Genomic DNA, 24120 nt, shown 5'->3' on the forward strand with positions numbered 1-24120 from the left:
TCATACACAAACTAATGCAAGTGTAACAACCAAGAATTGCATGTTTTTACCTAGCCAATCAGTAGAATTGAGTAAACTGTTATCTTAAAGCTAATCTCTATACACACTTTCCCTCCCCTCCTTCCTACAATGGGTAAAACTTTTTTAACCAGAGATGGGCTTTAAAGTGAACCTGTCACTTACCTAATTAAGGCAAAAATGGCAGACTATATTGACTCCACTAATTGTCAACTTTTGTCTAATTTGACTGCAGAATTTATTTACATCTGCTGAAATGAGTTCTTGTTTTAGATATAGAATTCTTATTTATAAACCAAATTCATTTACACATTAAACTTTGCGAATCATAGGCTTTGCTTTTCTAGTTGCTTTACTATATATCTAATCTTTTTTCTGAATTGTAATTTAAAAACACCTGTACATTTTATTTTATAACAAAATTATTGCTTTTACTAAACCAGATGCTTTATTTGTCCCGACTCCCTAGGTATTCCTGTCTTTCATTAAATACATTGAAGAGTAGTGTACATGTAGCGCTACCCCCACAAGGGCCGCTGAATGATCTTCCATAGCCTGTCTAAGGATTTCTAAGCAACCCGGCTGCCTCCAATAGCACTTAAGACCTCCAGTGGTGACCGACAAAGAAAAGTCCAGACAGTAGATAAAAGCTGAATTTCTTTTATTGCTGAACTTCAGGGAGAGAGGGTCAGGGTTAGGAACATCCAGAATGAGGTAGACTCCTTTAAGCAATAGAACAGAGTAACTGATGCCATCACAGACTAGGACCTTCAAGCCAGACACGACAATCTGTGCAGAGAACATCAGGCAAAGCAGTACTTCAGAAGTCCTCGTACATGTTCATCTCCAGTATCCGCAGCTGACCACTGAGCCTCCAAATTCAGACCTCAGTGTCAGTAAAAGGCTAGTCCCCAAACTTCAGGCCTAGCCAGTTCAGCCAATCAGCAGCAGACTCCCCCTAGGGAGGCCTGGGGGAGGGAGACTCACTGTTACATCAGCCACACTGAGCATCATATCTTCTCCCAGCATGCATTACTGGCCTGTATCTTCCAGTGATTGGTTGGGAGACACAAATGATCAGTACAATCCATATTGGCTGCTCTGCTCTGTGGCAGAAACACACCCAGCAACAGGCAGATGTAACAACCATAGATTGTTCTGGAGAATTAAGATGAACATAACTACAGATCTATCTCAGACTAACTACAGTCTGAGAATAACTAACTAAATTTCACAGCACTCCCGTTTACAGGATGCTACACACATATAAAACAGTACAGGATAAATGGTGGCTTTTAGAAGTTGTAATGTAGAAACAGGGGCTGCAGTCTGGGATACTGTGTGGACCACATAGTCCGTTAGAAAACTCCTAATTGCATTGATATGGTAGTGCCTATACTACTTATATTCTAGCTTAGTTGTGTTTTTTCACTATGATGGCTCCATGCCTACCTTGCACTATCTGGGCCTGACATGTGGTACGAACCAGGTCCAGATCTGTTGGTCAGCAATGATTTTTTCTTTATGCATAGTGATGAGCCTGGGCTTGGTGCGAACACAGAGGGGTTGCGGTCACAGTTTCAAGAGGGCTTGGGCAAACACCGTGGAACTTTTTTCACCAATCACAGGCTGATCACTATCTACTAATAACCAAAGAAATCCCACTCGTGACAACAGTAAAACATACACTTCATGCACTTTATTACATGTGTTGATATGTTTTATCAGCATTGGTGCATTTTTGTTTATATTGTGAGTTGACAAACTCAAATTCTTCCTGAAATAGTGTCTGCTGTTAATGTCACATGTGGTTTGGCATTACTTAATTACGTATGTGGCCAAAAACACATGTTAACAAGCACATGTTGGATTTTTTTTGTACCAGACTACGTTACAGCACAGTAATGTAAACTTGTCATTAAGAACATAATAAGCTTTTTAAGTAACTTTGTAATGAGGGAAGTATGAGTGGGCCATTGCTGGTCTCCAGAAAATGGCAGCCTCCCTGATTCTCTCATGACAGTCTCTTTAAGGTTTCTCTGATTTCTTGCTGTGAAATCAAATGTGACCAAAAAACGCATGTTAACAAGTGTGCACATTCTCTTTCAATGCAGAGGAAATAGAAGACATCTGTCCAATAAATCGGTCCAATACATTTCTTTGGAGAAATTAATTGGGACAGCAGCAAAAATGATTGATCCCACTTGCAATGCACTTGTCCCCATATTAAAAGGAACACCGTATACTGTGCTTATACATAGAATAGATGTAATCTAACCATTTGGACTGCAGCAGAAATGATCCCCTTGCAGTTGGAGCAGTCCTACTGTTTGCTGTTTATGCGGTCCATTATGACACAAAAAATATGTACAGGGAGATAGTATTGAAATAGTACTGTATAGTTGTGCGCCTTAGCACAGACCATACCTGCCAACCGTCTCATTTTGAGGGACTGTTCCTTATTGGAACCAAATCCTTCTGTTCCTTTTCCCGCTCAGTTGTCCCTCCTTTTTAGTCATGTACAGATATTTATAAAAATGTACTATTTTATACCAAAAGTGTTATTCTGCATTAAAACCTTCATCCTATCTCTTAATTATGTTTGCTAGTTTGAAAAGCCAGTATAATAGAAAAGTAATGGTAAAAGATTTAAAAAAAATGCTGAGTGTAATCGTTTTTAGCATATCAATTCTAAATAGACAGCATAACTGGGGGTGCGTCCATTGCCTCAATACATTGTGCTGGAAGGTGTGCCCTTTTTTTCCATCCTGGAAAGTTGGGAGGTATGCACTGACCCATATCTAACATAATTGAGCCCGTATGTTGCAAGAGAACCCCTGTCCAGCTGCCCAGTCTGCAGAAATGGTCTGTCTGTGCCTTGGTGGTTTTCTTTACTGCTCATTCGGCCTTGTTGGGTGGCCAGTGGAACCTTTTTTTTTTTTGTACACAAACTGTTTAAACAAACATGTGTTTCTTTTTTTTTTTCCACTCGCTTTTCCTTTATACTGCCTTTTTAAAAATAAGAAATACAGTTATTTAGAGTTTTGATGAAAGGAGTGGTAACATGTCTGGTAGTTAAATAGTATTTTTTTAAAGAGGGACAACAGGATTTGGGTTCCAAAAGAGTGAAAGTCCCTCAAAATTAAGGTCAGTTGGGAGTTCGAAGACTTATTACAATTTATTGCATTCATTATTCATCTTGTTGGTTAGTAAGATGTGCTCCTGTTGCAAAAGTACTTTGCATTAAAAATGTTTACTATCCGTGAACTATTATTGGGTAAAAAGGGGGAACTGTTTCTCCAGGGGGCTGACTGAGTGATCCTAGCTGTTACATTTCTATACAGTACTAGTAGGAGTTGTGTGGTGTTAAAAAGACTAGCATTTCTAACACTGAAATCTGAAATATTTTTTCTTGGCTGAGATTTAACAATTTTAGTTGCTAAATCTGGCTAACCGTATTTTCTATAGTAAATAAATATGCTCCAGGGGTACCATGTTTGTGTAGAATTGCACATAGCTGTGACTTATTTAGCAAGGCTTTGCAAAATGCTGTGATTATTTTGTAGCGAATTGCAATTGACAGCAAGCAGTTAGATTTTTAGCATCATGTAGACATTAAAGCAATGAATTATGCTCCTGTGCTTGGTACAGTTTACTTTGCCTTATAAGCTTGGCTTTGTTTTCTTTTTGCATTTTCTCTGTTATAGCTTCAGATTTTTATATGCTACTTTTGTTAACATTTGTCATGAAAGAAATACATGTGCTGCCATTTTAGGCTTCTGAAGCATTCTAGCTGCCTGTTGTTCCTCTACTTTAGTTTTTGGTGATTGTCCTTTGGAAAAATATACAGGTCAGCTATAGCAGCATATGTATTAATCTTGTGACTGTTTGTTTTTTTTGCTTTAAACTAACCTATACCAAATGGCACTACCAAAGCCGTCTTCCGTGTAGTGGGAGCTTCCAGACCTTGGACATTTAACATCAATATGGCAGTGTCCAGTGCTAAAGTGGAATGTCAGCCATGCTGTTTTACCTGTCTCAAAAAATTGCTCAGCAACCAAGAGAGATGGAAGGGAATGGGGCAGTTGGAGTGGCAGAGCTAACTGTTTGGAAGTCAGCATTTTGATATTGAGGTTGTTCAGAGGATCTTGGGGAACACAAGATAAGGAAAACATATGTGCAGATACTCATGGCTGTTGTTTGTGTTCACTAATATATATTATTGCATGTCAATTTACTTTACACTTTAATTGCGGCTTCATCACATTCATTATGGTGTGTTTTGTTTTTTTCAGGTATCCCTTTAAGCTGACCAAGGTATTCAACCAGATGAAAGACTCTGTTTATACAGAGAGAACTCCACTGTTGAATTTTTCTTCTGAAAATAAAAGGTACAGCGTGTAAGACATTTTTTTCTAGCTTTCCTAAAGCTTGTCAAGCCAAAGGCTTTTTTTCTGGGTTTGGATAGAGTAGGGAATGATTAGAACTCCATTTTTGAGATTTTACTCTCACTTCCTGTCCTACTGACATGGTAAAGAGGAAAAGGAGAATCTGTAAAAACACCACAGACAGAAGATAAAGATTTGAGAGGGTTTCTAGACTCTCCCTACTCAACATAAAGCATTTTAATTTATGTCTGCCTTTACAACTGGAGGCTTCTCTTCACTTCCCGTCTGGGAAAATGTCAGCAGGACAGGAAGTGAGGATTAAATCTCTTTTAATAGAGCCCTGCATAGCTGTAAAAACCTGTCTGGGGTTCTCGCCTTTCCCCACTCTATTTTAAACTAGGGAAGAAGATTTGACTTTAAGTAAATTTTAAGTCAAGCATAAAACATGCCTCCGCATCCTATATGATTTAGTTAAGAATTTTATACAAAGCTCTTTACCTAAGAAACAGATTTATTAAAGCTTAAAATGTTTTGAGGAATTAACATCCATGCAGACTGCTTTAATTAGTATTCATATCGGCAATTCACACCCCCCCCCCCCCAAGGACAGTGTATTGTGACCTGGAAAGGCAGGGCTTTAGAAGTACAACTTCTAAACAGTCCATAAAAATGAACAAAGCCTGCAAATGCGAGTCAAGAAAATATAAACAACATTGCTACTAACATTAACACCCTGGCTACCACTCAACTTTTCAAACTAACCTCTTCTTTTGACCTAACACAATGGACACACACTCCTAGCTCTGATGGCAACATTCTAGATCTTGTGTTCTCTCACCTATGCACTCCTTGCAACCTCTCCAACTCCAATTTTCCCCTCTCAGACCACAACCTTGTGAGTTTCACACTCGCCCTGTCCCCAACCCTGAATCCCCCTACACGGCACTGTCACCCGGAGAAACCTTCGCCACCTCAACCCTTCTCTTCTCTGCTACTGACTACCTCTATCACAAAATCTCACCCCTGTCCTGTCCCGACCTGGCTACTTCTGTCTTCAACGGCTCGCTCTCACCCTCCCTATACACCTTGGCTCCTCTCACCACATGCAGACTTAAGCTAGCCATACAGCTATAGATTATCTGCAGATTTTCTATGGTCAGATGGAAAAGTGCAACAGATTCCTCCATCTATGCTAAACAGTGTGGATGGAGGAATCTCCCACTGGGCCAGGCTTCAGTATTTTGCTAGTCAGCCCCGCTGGCTCTCAAAATACCTGAACAATACCTGCAACCAATCAGATTGTTCAGGTATTTTGAGAGCCAGTGGGGCCGACCTAGCAATTTTTCTAAAGCTTGGCCAGTGGGAAAATCTGCAGATAATCTATAGGTGTATGGCCAGCTCAAGGCTGTATCCACTATAACCATGGCAAACCAAAGAAACCTTAACGCTGTAACAGCCACTGACATGCCTAGTACGTCGGTGGCAGTTTACATAGGTAAACAGACTCCCAGCAGCTTCCCAAAGTCAGCTGCCTCCGGATCGCAAAAAAGTGTTTAAAAAATACAAATATTTAAAGAAACCTATGAAATAAAGCAAAATTATTTTTTTTAAAGTCCCCCACCTCCCACGTGCATGCACATACATACGCAAGCACGTGTCAATGCGCCTACGAATATTGTGCTACGCATGTTGCATATTGCAGCAAACGTCAGAGTGAGAGCAATAATTCTAAAGCCATTAATCGCTGTTAGCACTAAAATGATGAGTGGTAAAAGCTTTTAAAGTGTCCCCTGTGGGAAATATTGGGTGTTGAAGTGTTTTGTGGCTTTCATAAGCAAACGCAATTTTATGGCTTGACATGTTTGGTATCTATTTACCCAGTGTGACCCCTTCTTTTATATTTTGCAAAATTTTATTTTGCCATATTTTACTATATATAATTTCAGTTTAATTTATCCTAAAAATACTGGTTTGATTAACATTTATGCAAATACTGTGCAACATAAAAAATTGCAACTAGCATTTTTTAATTCTACAGGGCCTCTGCTTTCAGAAAATATATCATTGTTTGGGAGTTTGAAGCCAAAAATTCAGATTATATCGTGTGTGCAAATAGTGAGAAATTGCTCCGGACAGCAAGTGGTTAATCAACCCTAGTGCATACCAATGACAACTCTAAAGCAGTTCCAAGCTTTAGTGGCTGAGACTTGAGATACTTTGAACAATCAACATGTAAATTTAATTTTCATTCTGAATGGATATTCGTATGAATTTTGTTAAATTCGGGCATTTTGGATGCATCTGAATTTCTGAATTCAAACACGTCCGAATGCTCCTTTTAACAAAAGTTTGGATCCGTCCAAACTTCATTCAAAACTAAACTAATCTCAACCAACACTGCCTTAAAGGGTCTCTAGATAGGTGATCCACGTGCCTCGTCCCCCTGTACCATGAATCATTTACACAAACCAAAACATTGGAGGCCCATACTGTTTATAATCATAAATAAACTCCATTTATTGTGACCACAGATTAAAACAATACATCATAACTATAAACAAAAAAAGTACCTTCCTCAGTTTGTTCCCCTTTTAGTTGTAAAATAGACTGAATTAAATACATACATTTCTGCCAATGTAATCCTCTCCATTTATTCAATAACTTTGATTCCCTCAGTTACTGGCAGGTAATGTAGATGATAAATATCCCCCACATTCTTGGCATAAATATAAACCTAGATAGTACAACTTTGCTGAACAATCCATTCCCCTAATAAATGCTTGCTAATTTTCTACCAACCACATATATTCCTCTGGGTTTATACGATAGCCAGCAAATGTTCCAAATGTCTCAATTACGGTTAAAGTGGACCCTTACACTCAAAAATCGAATTCTACCAATGCATCCCTCATAGTATGATGATTAATAACAACATAGACAAGTCAGGAAGCATGCTGGTGCTTGCTTCTTGATATGATCTCCATATACAGTCCACAAAATTCCTTGAGAATCCAAATGCCCCATTGTACTATCGATGTGTTTCCAATTAATGTTATCAAAAGCCTTCTCCGCATCAGTCCTGAAAAATCATGACTGATCTCTATGCACCAGATCTCCAATTCCCGCATCCAATATTCCTACCATGATTGCTGTCAGAATTTTCAAATCTGTATTTGAAAGTGAAAGAGGTCATTAAGACGCCACCTATTTACAGTGCATCCCATGTTTATTATAAAGATAATATGACTGCCAGAAATTCCTTTTGGAATTGATTGCCTTTAGCAAAATATGCATTGTTCATATAACAATATAGTAGCTATTTTTTCATCATACAGTAATGCTCCTTGATATACCCATTTAGACCTTGTGCTTTCAACAATGGGAGCCCCAGACTGGTATCCTTCAAACTTTTCCTTCTTTATTGGGGAATTCATAAATTAAATTTGCACAAGTTAGGTTAAGCTGGGATAAATGATGATTGGATTAACCCCTTCATGACTGAGCTAGTTTTCAGTTTCTGTTCATAAATGACTGACACACTTTTAAAATTTTTGCTGTGTGATTCTTCCACAGCAGTCATATACTTTCTTACTAAATGTACCCACACATATTATATATATTTTTTTAGAAGACAGATAGGTCTATATAATATCAAACATGTGTACCTAACACCTCACTTAGTTTGAATAAAATATTTAAAAAAATGAGGAAAAAACTACAAGAAAACACTTTTTTCACATGTTTTGATTATAATTTGTTAGAAATGTTTACACTTTGTCAGTTTATATCAAGCAGTCACTATGACTGCTTGATAAATTAACTTTTTTAATTTTTTGTTATTTTTAGCCTGCTCCAAACTTAGGATCAGCTAATAATAACTTTAGTGACTTATCCTGACAGCATTTCAGATTCAGATCTCACTAAGGTCTTTAATCGTGCATAGACGATCATAAGTGATACATTTCAGGCACAGAGATACGTTGTATCTCTGTGCCTGAAATGTAGCATAAACATCGGGCTATCGAGTTGTCAAAATGAATAGCAGAGAGGTGACTCACTCTGCTACCTCTCTGCTATTTTCAGCTGTAAAATATGGGATTGCTATTTAGCAATCCCGTATTTGTATGCAACGGCTTCATTCCTTCATTAATGAAAGAAAGAAGCGTTTGCAAAAGCTTAACTATTTCATTAATGAATGCCTCAACACTGAGCCATTCATTAATGACTGGTAACCACTGATCATTACAGAGCCTTAAATAACTCGTCACGTACAGTGTACATGGCCAGTCATACAGTGTACGTCTTCGTCATGAAGGGGTTAAAAGAGCTGTGTCAATTATAATTCTCATTCTCCGAAGAGTTATACACATTTTTAGAATGTTCCTAAATACTTTTTCTACCCTGTCCTGAGATAAATGTGTTTTATCATCTTTATCTTTTATCCTGGAGATCCTTGCATCCCTTTTTACTAGCCTGGACAGTTTAGTTTCATAAGAATTAGAATAGCCATCTCTAAAGTGTTCCACATTAATGTAGGTTGCTCCTTATGTGAAATGTTCTCTCTCAAAATCTCCTTGTGTCTGGTTAATATAAATTCTCTGAATCCTTTTGCACCTTGTAATCAATAGGAAACCTCCGTAAAATCTTTAAAAATGTTTTTGCCCACTTTTACATCTAACAATATCCGTTCATGGTCTGACTGTACAATGTTGTAAAATCCTATTTTAGTTCTGCCCCTAAAAAGTCACCTGAAACCACAAAACAATCAATATGTGAGAAAATTTTTCTTGCCTCTGAGTGACAAGTGACTTCCATTCCATTTTTATGTTGAATTTGCCTTAAAATTATAAAGGTCCCTTCAGGGCACCTCTCCTATATTGTATCCTTAACCCTAAAAAAAATCTACCTTCTCCATATCTTGAACTATATTAACCATTTGGTGACCAGGTGTTTACACCCCCTTCCTGGTCAAGCCATTTTTCAGTATTCAGCGCTGAAGTACTTTGGTCATATTGTCTCACTTATCACTATAAGAGCTTCACATAACTGAGGGATGTATTCATGTCTATTGTCTAAACCTGATAAAGCTAGAGCTACAAATGTTGGTGTGAACTTACCCTTTAGATGTAAACAAAATAATCACACACTTGGGACAGCTTCTCCCAGCCAAGCCATCCCTGTCTTCACTCTCCCTGCTATATTCCTGCCGCCCCATCACCATTCCGGCCAATCAGGAAGCTGGGGGTGTGTATTGACTCGCTGCCTGGCTTCCTGATTGGCCAGTTTCCCGAGCACCAGGTGACGAGGGAGCATGGAGTCGGCTTCCCGGTCAATTAGAAAGCCAGGCAGCGTGTAATGCCTCGCCTTCCGGCTTCCTGATCCCGGGAGTACTGGTATCGGGATAGGCAGATAGGCATCCTGAGCATTTGTACAAGTACGAGTACTCGCCCACATACTCTGTATCGGCATCGGTGCATCCCTACTACTAGGTACTGACTTTAGATTAGTATTAGACATGTTCGTTTCTGAAAAATTTGTTTTTAAGGCAAATTTTCGTTATTCAAAGATTTGGATGTATCTGAATAACCGAAATGACGAATGAAAACTAATCCAAATTTCCTAAAAAGAAATTTCGGACGAAATGTGTTAGCGGTAGTTTGTACGCATTTTCGTTTGTGGACGAATTTTCGTTGCTCTAAAATGACATAAAAAAGTTCAATTTGCTACAATGAAACGAACGAAACGAAAATGAAAATTTATGCAGGCTACCGCTAATGAATTTAGTCAGAATCCCAAAACTCAAAATCCGAATCAAAACGAAACTAAACAATTTTTTTGCTGGTGCACATGTGTAGTTAGTATATACTTTACTATTAATGTTCTCGGACTGTAAACTTTTCCAATGAGGTAAATAGTCCAAGAAGAGCATTACATTATCAGTGATGTGGTGGTTTCCTTCAGTTTGCTGAGTTAATCATTTATTTTTCTAACACAAAGGTGGGAAGAGTGTTTGTTTTAGTTTATGTTACAGCACAATATTCCACACCATATGTTGACTATTCGTCAAGCAACAACAGTTAAAAATGCATTTAAATTGAGGCAGATACCTTTTTAAGGGTAGAGAAAAATGTTTGTGAACTTTTCAATGCTCAAATTATTGAATAAGTAATTTCCAGCAATTCAGAACAGGTTTTTGTATTTCAGCTTAACCTGGAAAAATTGTATCTCTTGTGTCCTTAAAAAAGCTGGGTTTTATTAGATTGTACATTTAGAGTGTCATGTCCTGTTTTTAAGTTGCTTCTTTCCAAAGCATATAGTTATTAAGTGACAGCTTTACTTTAATTGAAGTTGTCCTGTAAATCCCCTACCTCTCTGAGTGCCTGCCTGTTAAAATACTTATCTTTTCTTCCTGCTATCTTTAATGCATAGTTCTGTGCGGAAAATCCTCAGCAAAAAAAACAATCCCAGACGTGCCCTCTTACCAATGCGCACATGCGCCGTGGCTCTTTTCATTCCCATAGATGAGCCGAACTCCGAGGGATATATGATTTTTAGGTTATTCCTTCAAATCAGTTTATTTTGATTTCATCCTGACAGAAAATTGTGTTACCAGCCTTATAAAGCACAAACTCATTGCTATTTGAAGATTTGGCATCCAAATCTAAGACTGATAATATCTCTCTCTTAATTGTAGATATTTGGCCTGGAGAATTCCTTTTTAATACATTTTTCAATATGCTTCACATTTTCAGCTCCTAATAAATGTAGTGATTGAGCTTTGCAACTAATAATTTTGCAACTAGTATTCAAGCTTAGGGCTAGTTTTTGTATTTAAGGTGTTTGTTTATTATGGTTACCTGATTTGGATTTTAACTGTGCTACATAATCACTATATATCTGCATTCTTTGCACCTCCTTTTTTTTTTTTTATGAATGCATTTTCATTTCATAGGTGTTAACTAGAAATAAATGTGAAAACAGAAGAAACATGTATAAATACCTGTAATAATTTTTTTTTTTTTCATAGGGCTAATTTTAAATCTGAGCACCAGATATGCATTTTATGTATGCATTAGAAAAAAACCTTAACATTACATAAATTACATTTTTTAATTAACCCAAGTAGGTAATAAAGCCTAAAGATAAGGTCTTTTGTTCGTTCAAAAAGCTTTACCCTTTGATATCATGAGGAAGTCATGATGCACACTAGTAGAAATAATCGGTATGAAGCAGAGTAACATTACGATGAGGTTGAGATTAGATTGGTGTGTGCAAACATAACCAAAGGGGAATAAGGGCTGAATCAGAGTGCCGAGGCCAGAAACCAGGTCTTTGAACCAAAACTAATACCACCACTTAGCATGCTGTTGAATACAGTTCAGTGGTGGAGCCACACTATCACCCATCATAGGAGACACACAATCATCAGCAGAAAGAGACTTTTCTCTGGTTGATAAGAGGTTGGACTGAAGTAACAGGAATTACTTCAGGCCAGATTACTGCCCGCCTTCCTACTGCTACACCTTGATGGCTTTACAATGAACCTCCTAACCTATGCAAGGAATGACAACTTCCCTTAACAATTCTCCAAAGTTATGCTTAAAGGAGACCTATGGGGCAACTTTTTTTCCCCACAGTTCTTCTCAGGGTCACAGGAGGACATATATTGGGTCCTCCCTTAAACCAAAACTATTGGCTATTGCCCGCTATATGCTGAGATCGCCGCAGCCGGGACAGATTCGGCAATACTGTTGAGGTCCATCCAGCTAGCTGATTGACAGATGGCTCTGCCTCTCAAGGCTGTGCCTGCCCCCTCCCCTGTCCAGATCCACCCATCTACGTAATTGACAGCTGGCTCTGCTTATCTAGAGTCAGAGTCAGATGTGCCAGCCCCTCCCCCGTTCGCTCCTCCACTCAGCGCTGGAGGATCAGAGAGGGGAGGTAGGAATGCCTGTGGAGAGCGGTGACTGTCAGTCTGCAGGGAGATGATTGGGAAGTAAACAGATCGGCGGTATGTTTTTGCTCACTTCCCAATTAATAGAGCTGAAGTGTGACAGTTTCAATGTCACACATCGGCTCTAACTATGGGGATGAGTGTAATTCACTCACCACATAGTTCTCCTTTTAAAGGTACAGTACATTCCTTGATTGATTGTTTTCTCCTTAAGGCATTCACATTTCATACAAAAATATATATTTCGGTGCTTTAAAGAGGACATCAGGATTGGTCAGCATGATACATTTTCAGTGTTAAACGCAAACCCAATCTTTTTATTATGTTTTTGATAGCAGGTGAGAGTTTGAACATATGGCAGCTTTTTATTGTTATTTGCATCTGTACCAGGGAGATTTGGCCTGACACATTTTTCATAGAGTGGGGAAGAGTTAGAACTTCTTACGATGTTGTAACTGCTGTGCATGCCTTCCTGTTATGATGAGACGCCTAACCCCCATTTTTTTTGGATGGGTATCGCAGGGAAAGGAATGGGGTGGCAATCTTTCTTGTGCTTGGTATGAAACGTTTAAATTCATCTTCCTGTGCTTAGTGCTATGTTAGATTTTCAAAGGGAGTATTTATGTGTAATTGTAAAATCTATTTTTGTGATGCACAATTCCTTTTTTCCCCAGTGTTAGAAAATAGTTGTGAACACAGCTCACAGCTTGAACCTATTTAAAGGAAAGCAGTGGCTTTATCAATCTCGTGTTTTCATCATAAATAATTTGTGAAGTTATTTACTGAAAAGGTTGATTTGACCTATCAAGGTTTACCTGAAGTTGGGCCTTGCAGCTGTTCAGAAAAATCTGTATGTTTCAGCTTTACAGGTTAAAGTAAGGAAAAACAGACACAACAGTCCACAAATAGCTAGGGTTGAAAGAGTGTAAACCCCAAGGTTTAGCATCAGTGTGTTCTTCATTGTGGTAAAATGAAAATTGTCTGCAGCATTTGCTTTTTGAGATGCTGCATATATTTGTTCAAATTGCTTCACAAGCAGCCCCCACTGGGTAGAGCACTGGTATAGCAATTGTAAAAAAAAGGATTCCAGGTCCACTGTATACCCTGTGTATGCACCCTGTTAGGTTTATACATTAATGAATGGCAACAGTTTCATCTCTTGGACAATAGTCAGCGTGTTCATGACTGCCCCCAATTCCCTAGATGTTACAAACTGGTTGCCATACATGCAAATTGCTCATGGGTATCTTTTAGGTCATATAGTAGGAAGAAGAGAATGCTAAAGTTGTAGACTGGTGACCTGAGCAAGCCTTATAATGTGCACGGTGACCTGAGCAAGCCCTATGATGTGCACAATGATTCCAATTCAGAACCCTGCCTTTACCCTTGAACTTCTTTTTATATAAGCCTTGATGACAGGCAAACAAAGCAGTCCCCAAAACACATTGGCTATTGTTTTTCTCCCTCTTGGGTAAGCAATTTAACTGGACTTTTAACTACACTTTTGGTGCTATCCTATTTTTTGCTCTACTGGCATCCCAAAGACCATTTTTAGGGCACGTTGGCTCCTAAAAGAGCTGCCTCTGATTGACCTATCAATAAATACATTTAAAATTTGAATACTCCATCTAGACTAAAGGGCAGAGCTCAGGTCTACATCTCTACGCCACATGCTATGTGCTACAAAGTAATAATGTCAATGCTACTTTTACCACATAGTAACTGGGCCTGCAAAGGTATTTGGTGCTTACAAGGTGAACATATAGCTTTTGTGGCTATTGAAGAATATATTACAAATGTTGTGCCTGGTGTTCAGGTTTTTAAGGAAGTTTGTCATGAGTGGAATGTATGTGTTGCCACTGTAGTCTGTCATGAGTATAAGGTAGGTGTTGCAACAATAGACCACCTCCTACAGTATTATCTGGCTAGCGTCTAATATAGGGATGAGCAAATCTGCCTGGGTTCTGTTTACAAAACAATTTTGTATTTCTTACTCAGCATTCAAAGTTTGCTAACTTTGTGTACCTCGCTGAAGTCTATTACAGTACATTTCTGCAAGACATGCAAATGTCCCCTGTTTTATCCCTTTAAAGACCCTGCAAGTAGAGAGCACTTGCTGATTGACCAGAACTGCACTCAGCTCCAGATTTCCTTAATTTCCTGTTGTGGACTGATACCTCATGCCTAAAATGTCAAGAAATTGTGTCAGGCCTGCCAGTTGTCTTTTGCTAAACTACTGAATACATTGCCTTCATCTTCACAAAATAGAGAGTAGTTGCTCTGTAGCCAATGATAGGAACTGAAAGGATGCCTTGAGGTAACACGGGAAGTGTGCACAGTGCTGAATTTCTGATGTGATCAACAGGTTTTTTATTTTATTTTATTGAACAGCTATAAGATGCTTTTAATAGACCAGATTAAAAAGGAGTAAATGGAAGACGTCCATTGTTAGCGTTTACATGTACTTTAACCCTTTCGCTGCCACCAACGTAAGGCTTAGGGCGGAGCACAACTGTTTCCAGCTGGCCACATTAGTAAGCCTTACGTCAGTGGCTTTCTCCCTTCTGCTATAAGCTCACGGTCACTTTCGCGACCATGAACTTATATCGGAACGGGTTCCCAGGCGGTACCCTTTAAAATAATGGCTGTCATCAGTGGCTGACAAACCGCAGATGAGAGCTATTAACCAAAAATCTTGGAGCTCTCCCCTCTCCCCTGCTGGCAACGCTGCCGGCATCTGCAGTCTCTCCTGCCTTCGTCATGCTTTTCCTTGGATCCCTGCTGCTCTCCCCTGCCTGCATGGGCTGAGTCAGCGGGAATCCGAGGAGAAAATGACAGCTGAAGCCGGGGGGGCACAAGGGGGGAAGGAGAGAGCAGAGACGCTGTCATCCTGTCAGTTTCAGTGATATTTACAGATCCTCTGTGTGCAAAACAAATACTGGAGTGATCAAGTGATCACTGCAATGTTTGTGAACAACTGGGGGCACATAGTACTATGTGTCGCCAGTTATGAATGAACAGGAAGTGCTTTACATCATTTCCTGTTCATTCATGACTTAATGGAGAGAAGCACTCACTATAGAGGCTTCTCCCCATTCAGAAACTGGTTGATAGTCAAACATTTATGATCACCAGTGTGTGAATAAATGGGAAGCCTGTGTACTGAGATTCAGAACCGATCGCTGCAGAAAAAGAGATCGAGGACTTTGTGTAAAAAAACAAATACAAAATAATAAAATTAAAAACGTAAAAATAAAGCACAACCCCCCCTCCCCCACACACACTCACATACATACATACACTGAGTGACCAGATTATTATGACCACCTGACGTTTGTAGGCAAATTAGCTATAATTTCGCACTGAAGTTGCTAGAGTGCCAGACCATCATAAATAGGTAAGCAGGTTGTTTACCACGACAGTAAAAATCTGGGTCTGAACGTGCGAATTGTGGCCATCAGCGACTAGTGAATGTTAGGGCAGAACAGAGAGTGGCAAGACTGTTACAAGAAAACGGAAGTGCAACAGTGCATCAAATTACTGCAGATCTTAATTGGGATCCTCTCAAATGATATCTGAATGTACTGTTCGCCGTACACTGCATCATATGGGATATGGAAGCCAAAGGCCTGTTCAAACACCTTTGCTGTCTGCAGTTAACAAGATAAAACATCTCCAATTTACACAGGAACACAAGGATTGGACAGTCGAGCATTGGAAAAAAGTCATGTGGTCCGATGAATCCCATTTCCAGTTGCATCATACAGATGGCAGAGTGAGAATTTGGCTGCAACAGCATGAAAGCAAGCACCCCACATGCATGAGTACAGCACTTCAAGCTGGTTTGGGGCAGTATTATGGTTTGGGGCATGTTTTCCTGGCATGATTTGGGCACTTTAATTTGTGTGGAACAAGGTCTGAATAGCACAACATACACCCGTATCGTTGCTGATCAAGTTCATCCTATCCTGTTGATGGCGTATCCCAATGTAGATGGCTTCTTCCAACAAGACAATGCGCCATGCCACGGTGCTCGTATTGTGCAGGAGTGGTTTCAAGAACATGAGGGAGAATTTACATTGCTTAGGTGGCCCCCACGATCGCCAGATCTCAATCCAATTGAGCATTTGTGGGACGAAGTTGAAAGCGCCATCAGGCAGCTGGTTCCACAACCATGAAATCTCACAAAACTGGACAGTGCTATTCATCAGGCATGGTGTCAGATTCCTCGCGTCACCTTTCAACATCTCGTGGAGTCAATGCCAAGAAGAATCGCTGCAGTATTTAGGGCAAAAGGTGGCCCAAGGAAGTACTGATGGGGTGGTCATAATACTCTGGCCACTCAGTGTATATACACATGCAAATGTGTGCACTATATTGACCGGTATGCCATGCATATGAGCTGTGGTGCGTTGTTAGAATGCATTGCAGTGCTTGATTATTTTTTTCTTTTCAAAATAACATTAATTTAACTGTGGCAGTGCATGGCAAAGCGTTGTCGCATTGCCATGCATTGTGATACGCTGTGTTGAGATTAAATGTACACCTGTATTATTTTATCACGACACAAACACCAGCACAGTGCACAAACGATTTTTACCATAAGTTGCTTATTTACAGTTTTGCATTACTGCATTTTTTTTACTGTTTTTTGCAAAAAGGCGCAATTTAAAATTTACAAATATTTATTAACTCAATACAGTTTTATCTTTTAGATTTAGTCATATTTTTTTTGTGCACTGATACTGATTTTAGTGTGCTTTTATCAATTTAATTGTGTATTTTTATCGGTTTAATATTGATTTGACAAACATTTGCGCATTTATCCCACCTACAAAATTAGTAGCACCATCTTTTTATTGTACTGGGCCTGTGCTTTCAGAAAATATGTGGTTTGGGGGGTCTTTTACAAACACTAGCAAAGCAGCAATAGAAAATCAAAACAATGAGAAAGCTTGCAAAAATGGTCTGGCCAGCTGAGGTTAAAATTAGGGATGCACCGATACCACTTTTTTAAGGCCGAGTACGAGTACCGATACTTTTTTTCCAAGTACTCGCCGATACCAATCCCTTTTTCTTAAAGGGACAGGTCACATTTTTTCTAAAGCAATACAAAATCATGATTTTAGGTCAGTTTCTTAATATTATGAAGAACATGAACACTCTGTGGTGTGGCACAGCTATATCCAGAGGACTTAGAGGAGTTCGCGGCCATCTTGCTTCATTGAAGACGCGATGGAGGTCCTGTGTGCGGCGGATTCGGGTCCCTGAAGATGGCGGACGCGGCACAGGTACTCGTTTTTTGTATCGGAGTATTTGCACGAGTACTCATGCAAATACTCGGTATCGCCGCCGATACCGATGCTTGTATCGGTGCATCCCTAGTTAAAAGCATTCTGGTGGGCCTGGCAGCGAAAGGGTTAAGGTTATTTCTTTGTCATTTTAAAGCTAAGCACACCTTTGAACTAGGAAGCACATTTTTTATTTCTGCTGTACATGTTCCCGTTTTTCTCTCTTACAGTGTATGTTTTCTAAAGACAGATTAATTCAAACAAAAGTTGAAAAGAAAATCTGAAATTAACTTGTTTTGTTCCTTAGACAGAAAATGACTATTACATACATGTGATGTGCTCTATAGACTACAGATCTATCTTCATAAGAGCAATGCCTGTATAATGTTTGACAGTTTGCTCTCATTTGCAGTGTGAAAGGAGGAATGCCCATGTCAAATGCCTGGCTTGCTGCTGAGTGCATCAAAAAGCCATAAGTGTCAGGAAACCTGTTTCCATGGAAACCCATGCATACTTCGCTACATGGCAAATTTTCTCTCAAAGAACCATTATTTTAGACCTCGGCATACTTTCTAAAGAACATTTTATATATATTCGATGTAGATTTCTGTACTCTTGAGTCTCTGAACTCGATTATCAAACAAATATTTTTAGGTATCCCCCAAAAGTAATGGTTGGTTGAGGTTTGCTTCAAGGGAATGTACAGTGGTTCTGGATAGGGATGTCCCGATACCACTTTTTCAGGACCAAGTACATGTACTTGCCGATACCAATTACCCTTTTTCTTAAAGGGACAGGTGACTTTAAATGATAGTACAACTACATGTTATGTACTATGGATCATGATTTTACCTATTCATGTTAGCATGGGAGAATTGTAACTCTATTGCTGTAGTGTAGTGGAGGTGTGTGCTGTATATATGTACTGCATATGCATTACACACATCCAGTACACTATAGCAATAGATTTACAGCCAGCCCTGTCCCAGCTTCCCTCACTCAGTTTCACTCCGATCCATGTTACCTCACGCGTTGCCTCTTGTAGTCTGCGCTGGGCAGAATCGCTGATCCATAGTACATATACAGTGCACACATCCAGTACACTGCAGTCTGCAGCAATAGAGTTACAATTATCCCCTGCTTACATGAATGGATTAAATGATCCATAGTACAACTACATATTGTTATATTATGTACTATGGATCTTTTAATCTATTCATATTAGCAGGGGATAACTGTAAATCTATTGCTGCAGTGTACTGGACGTGTGTAACGTACATGTACTACATATAGACTACACTGCAGCAATAGATTTACAATTATCCTCTGCTAACAGGAATGGCTTAAATTAGCCATAGTACATAACATGTACTTGTACTACGGATCATTTAACCGATTAATATTAGCACAGGATATGGGCTGGTTAAACATGAGATTTAAGGGCAGATCAGGGCATCAACTTCCAACTGACCTTTGTTTGCAAAGTTAGCTCATCCATCCCCTGCAAAGTACACACCCTGTGGAGGGGAGGGGATCCCTGAGGCTGCAGTGCACAGAAGGTGACAGAAGGTGTGTTTACATGCTACATATGTATGCAGCATGTAAACACACAAAGGAGCCAGCGATCCCGCCCCGCACACCCTCCACCATTACAGCAGTCTGATGGTGCCATGCACACAGAGCCCTCTCCTGACCTGACAGAAGCGCTGGCAGTAATCATTCGCCGCCTGCACGGCCTCGTCCTCCCCTGATACCGATGCTAGTACCGGTATCGGGGCGTCCCTAGTTCTGGACATATTTTCTTTCTGGACATATTTTCTTTTATTATATCTGAAAACAGTCAAATGTTCTCCCTTTTTTAAGGTAAATACAACATATTAAATATGACCTATGATTATTTTGTATTCCATCTAGCCAGAAGGTGGAGCCCTAATCTCCTCTGCGCCTCTTGTTGTAAAAGACCTGTTTTCAGTCCTTAAAGGAGAACTATGGGGTTAGGGCTTTTCCCCATAGTTCTCCTAAGGGTAACAAACTAGCGTCCTCCCGTGACTCAAAGCTCAGTATAACGCGAACTACGGCTCACAGTATACTGGGACACCACAGCAGGAACGGATCCCGACAATTCTGTCTGGATCCACCCAGCTCCATGAGTGACAGCTGGCTCTGCCTATCTAGAGGATCGGACAGGTAGGAGGGGGGGGAGGAGAATCCCTGCGGTCACGGCTCTCTGCACGGATAGATCAAGAAGTGAGCGTGCGCCGATATATGTTCGCTCACTTCCCAATCTACTGAGCCGACCTGTGACAGTTTCATTGTCACAGGTCGGCTCAGATTATGAGGTTGAGTGAAAATCACTCGCCACATAATTCTCCTTTAATAGCTCACCCATAAAGCAGAACCCTGGGCTCATTGGTTCTTAACCCTTGTATTTGTGCTACCCCTGCACTGCAAGGGTTAAGTGCTCATTTGTGTCTTAGCGCTGCAAAACAAAAAAAGTTTACTCACCCGATCCTTGGAGCCGATTTTCTCTTAGACCGGTCCCAAGAGCATCTTTCTCCCTCCGCTGCAGCAGTCAAAGGATCCTTAAGTCATCACATTTTATACACAGTGTATGAGACATGAGGGTGCAGAGGGACATGCCATCGCTGCAGTGAAAGAGAAGACAGGCTTCACGGAATGGAGTAGCTGACAGCCAGCTCTGTGGTTCGGGTGAGTATAACTTGTCCAATGCCTCTGCTGCACTGAAATCTCAAGCACGGTTGTCCACCCTGCCAATTGCCCATATGTGCAACCCCCCTATTTACTGGACAAGAGGAGAGGGAGTCCCAGAATACTTCCTACCCTAGGGTGGCAATGCTACTCTTCCATAAATTCAATATAGTGAGTGAGTGCTCTCACCCTAGGACAGGACGTATGTTACTGGCAGGATCACCGGGTGAAAATAAGAAAAGAAATCCTGAAAAAGTAAACTCAGCCACCTGAACTAAGGAATGGTAAGCTGCAATGTTAGTCTGTAGTGTGCACACTTTAGAAATCCCATTGTTCTCTGGGAGTCCCTTTATGTAAATGTATGTATATTAAAATCAATGAAATTAAATTTGATAATATAATTGGGGGTTTACACATCATCCAGGCGCTTTTCCTATACAGTCCTGAGCCTTTGATACACCCCAGGAATGTCCCTGTCTCGGGCTGCAATTGAGTAGCCAGGACGGGTTCCTTGAAAAGTCCTGGACATGCTTTGACAGTGCTCTGTAGCTCAGGGAGCAGGCTGGTTGAGCCTGCTGGAGCTAAGGTTTGTGAAAATTAAAAACCGGGTATTTTTTTTTTTTTGCTGACGAGCACTAGCAATTTTCAGTCTCCTAGTCAGACAACACCGTTTGCAAGATGCCACTGGACTGGTATCCCTGTCCTAAAAAGGCCACTCACCGAAGGAAGCATATTTATATTCTTTACGAACATATTGTGGACATTTATTAGTAGAATCTGCTATATAAAGTGCCAGTACCTGAAGTGACACAAAATGGAGAAACTGGTAAACAGTTGGTGTTATCTATTGCAGCAAGCAAACACTGCATAGTAGCTGGCGATATCCAATATTGGGTCATAATAAATGCAGGAGCAGATGCAGGTGTTGCACAAAAAAAACTCAGCTGTAAATGAATGCTGTGCAGCAGCAAATGCAGGTGCTGTTTGAGAATTCTGACCGAGGTAGACACCTGCACAAAGTTCTCCTGAAAGAAAATGGATGGTTCTCCCATCAACCATGCATATTGATCACTTCCTGTTCAAGATGTCGGCTGATAATGACCTAGACGCCTTTCTGGTAACATTTGAGAACCACCGAGAGTGAAGACTGGCCCCATACACAAAGGGCATGACTGGTGACCTTCTTGCTTATGGTTGCAGAAAGCCGCCTGGAGTCTGCAAATGCTATGGACTAGGATGGAATATATACAAATTTAATGAAACATCTCATTGCTCAACATCTACCTGGCACACTATTAGATTTTTGATTATCCTGCTCAAGGTGTTCCACCCTTAGTGAACAGCTTGTGCAGAGACAGAGGTTGTCAAACTGCAGGGCTGGCTCTACAGTAAGGCTGCATAGGCAGCCATGTGAGGGTGGGGGCGGAAAAAAGCACCTTTGTCTGTGTAGCCAGAAATTCTTGCATCAGCCCTGCCAAGATGCAAGATGCCGTTGCAGGAAAGAAAGCAGAGATGGAGGCACAAACTAAAAGGCAGAAAATAGAATCTGCCAGAAAAGAGGCAGAGATGGAGACAGATGCTGCCTGTGAGAGAATGAAAATGGAAGCCCCACACAGGATATGCAACCAAGCTACAGCAGAAGAAAAGTTTAGAACAACCTGCTAATGCAAGTGAGTTAGTAGATTATCAGCTACCTCTGATGCTCCTGATGACATTGACATTCCTTCAGAGCATTCGCCTCCCGAGACTGTTGTGACTGCTTACAGGTGTGACAAACATGTTGCTGATGCTACACAAGACCATCTAAGTTGCAGACTTTTGGGCAAGATCCTATCAATTCAGGTGTCAGCACTTAAGCCAAACCACAGTCACCTCATCTAGTTTGCGATCTACCTCCTGAGAGCAATATTACTCCGGAGTCTCATTCCATCATAATTAATTACAAACCCTTTCGCTGTCACACATTTTAGGCCTGAATATTACTTATGACCGCAACTATGTTTTCTGAAATTTAGATGGTGGTAGTTACATTTTATGCATTTATTTATTACTGGTATTTATATAGTGTGGGGGGATGCATTCAGCAGCCTGTGGGATTGATCAAGTGGCTTTATAGCTGCCTGAAGCCTGAATAATTTCTAACAGAAAGCTGACAGGCTGCAAAAGAAATGTAAGGTTGGTGCTGCAACAGATGTAGTACCCATGTTCATGACTGTGAAAAGGTTAAAATATTTGCCACCGCATGCTTCCCTAAGTCACCCTGCTCTGACATGCCAGACTTTTCCAAACATATGGTACTCCATGGACTCTCAAACACTGCCCTTACCGGGGTTTGATTATCCTACCTAGTGTAATAAACTGGCTAGGCCCACAATCCTCTGTGTGTATGTCGAGAGGCTGAGAGCTTGTACTAGTCTCTATGTGACTCTATGTCTCTCTTAGTGTAATGAGCGGTGTGCCTCAAGGATCTGTGCTGGGTCCGATACTGTTCAACCTATTCATTAATGACATCGGGGAGGGAATAAATAGCCATGTTTCCATGTTTGCAGATGATACAAAAATAGGGAGGGTACTAGAAACGGATCGTGACAATATAACATTGCAGGAGGACCTGGATAAAATAGGGGAGTGGGCAATACTATGGCAGATGAGGTTTAATGTCGATAAATGCAAAGTAATGTACTTTGGACATAAAAATAAACAGGCCATACAATCATGGGTATGCCGCTAGGGAAGTCAGAAATAGAAAAAGATTTGGGGGTCATTGTAGACCACAAACTGAATGGTAGCTTGCAGTGCCAAGCTGCGGTAAACAAAGCTAGCAGGGTCTTGTCCTGTATTAAGAAGGGGATGTATTGCAGGGACAAGTCTATAATTGTGCCTGTATATAGATCGTTGGTTCGGCCACATCTGGAGTACGCGGTCCAGTTTTGGTCGCCGGTACTGAGAAGGGATGTCCTTGAACTGGAGAGAGTCCAGCGGAGGGCAACCAAACTAATTAGGGGAATGGAGGACCAGAGCTATGAGACAAGGCTTCTGACCTTAAACATGTTTACGCTGGAATTAAGGAGATTAAGGGGGGATATGATATTCATGTACAAGATGTTCAATGGTGACAGCAACATTGGCAACAAACTGTTTGAGATTAACTCCATTACAAAGACTAGAGGCCACCACCTAAAGTTGGTGGAGAAAAAATTCCAGCACAATGGGCGAAGAGGGTTCTTTACAGTAAGAGCGGTTAAGGTCTGGAACTCACTGCCATCGGCAGTGATTTCAGCCAAAAGTGTAGATTTGTCCAAGAAACGTTTGGACAATTTCTTGAGGGACCGTAATATCCAGGGATACCAGTATCCCTAAGAATGAGATGATGCATGGACCTATATGGGTTGGACTTGATGGACCTATGTCTTTATTCAACCCCAAATACTATGCAACTATGTAACTATGCCAGTTAGGAGTGGCTAGATCAGAGCTATGGTAGTCCAGAAGCTATATAGAAGATGCTCTGCTCAAAAGGTTGCAAGACTTTCCCATGATACATGGTAAGGATAATCAGAAGTTTGCTTGTACTACAACTTGCGAAGGCAGATCCTCACTTATCTGCCAATTGTGTCAAAGCTGCGAAACGGCATACAGGAGACAGAAAATCCCAGTTGCCAAAGCCAATTCATAAGAAGCAATATCCCCTCAATAAATGCATTGAGTTCTGGAACAAACCCCTGCAAGAATGCAAATAATTCTTAAAACAACTTGGGAT

The 24120-nt window shown here is 40.4% G+C and overlaps 1 protein-coding gene across 1 annotated transcript in view; it reads left to right on the forward strand.

Annotated features, from left to right (window-relative positions):
- Window positions 1–24120, forward strand: part of OCA2 (OCA2 melanosomal transmembrane protein) — a 220777-nt gene that overhangs the window by 59318 nt on the left and 137339 nt on the right. The window contains exon 3 of the mRNA XM_018562806.1: window positions 4314–4409. Coding sequence (XP_018418308.1) covers window positions 4314–4409 — 96 coding nt within the window. The remainder of the gene's footprint in view (window positions 1–4313; window positions 4410–24120) is intronic.

This window comes from Nanorana parkeri, unplaced genomic scaffold (genome assembly GCF_000935625.1).
Source record: "Nanorana parkeri isolate BGI_ZX_2015 unplaced genomic scaffold, ASM93562v1 scaffold601, whole genome shotgun sequence".
NCBI lineage: Eukaryota > Metazoa > Chordata > Amphibia > Anura > Dicroglossidae > Nanorana > Nanorana parkeri.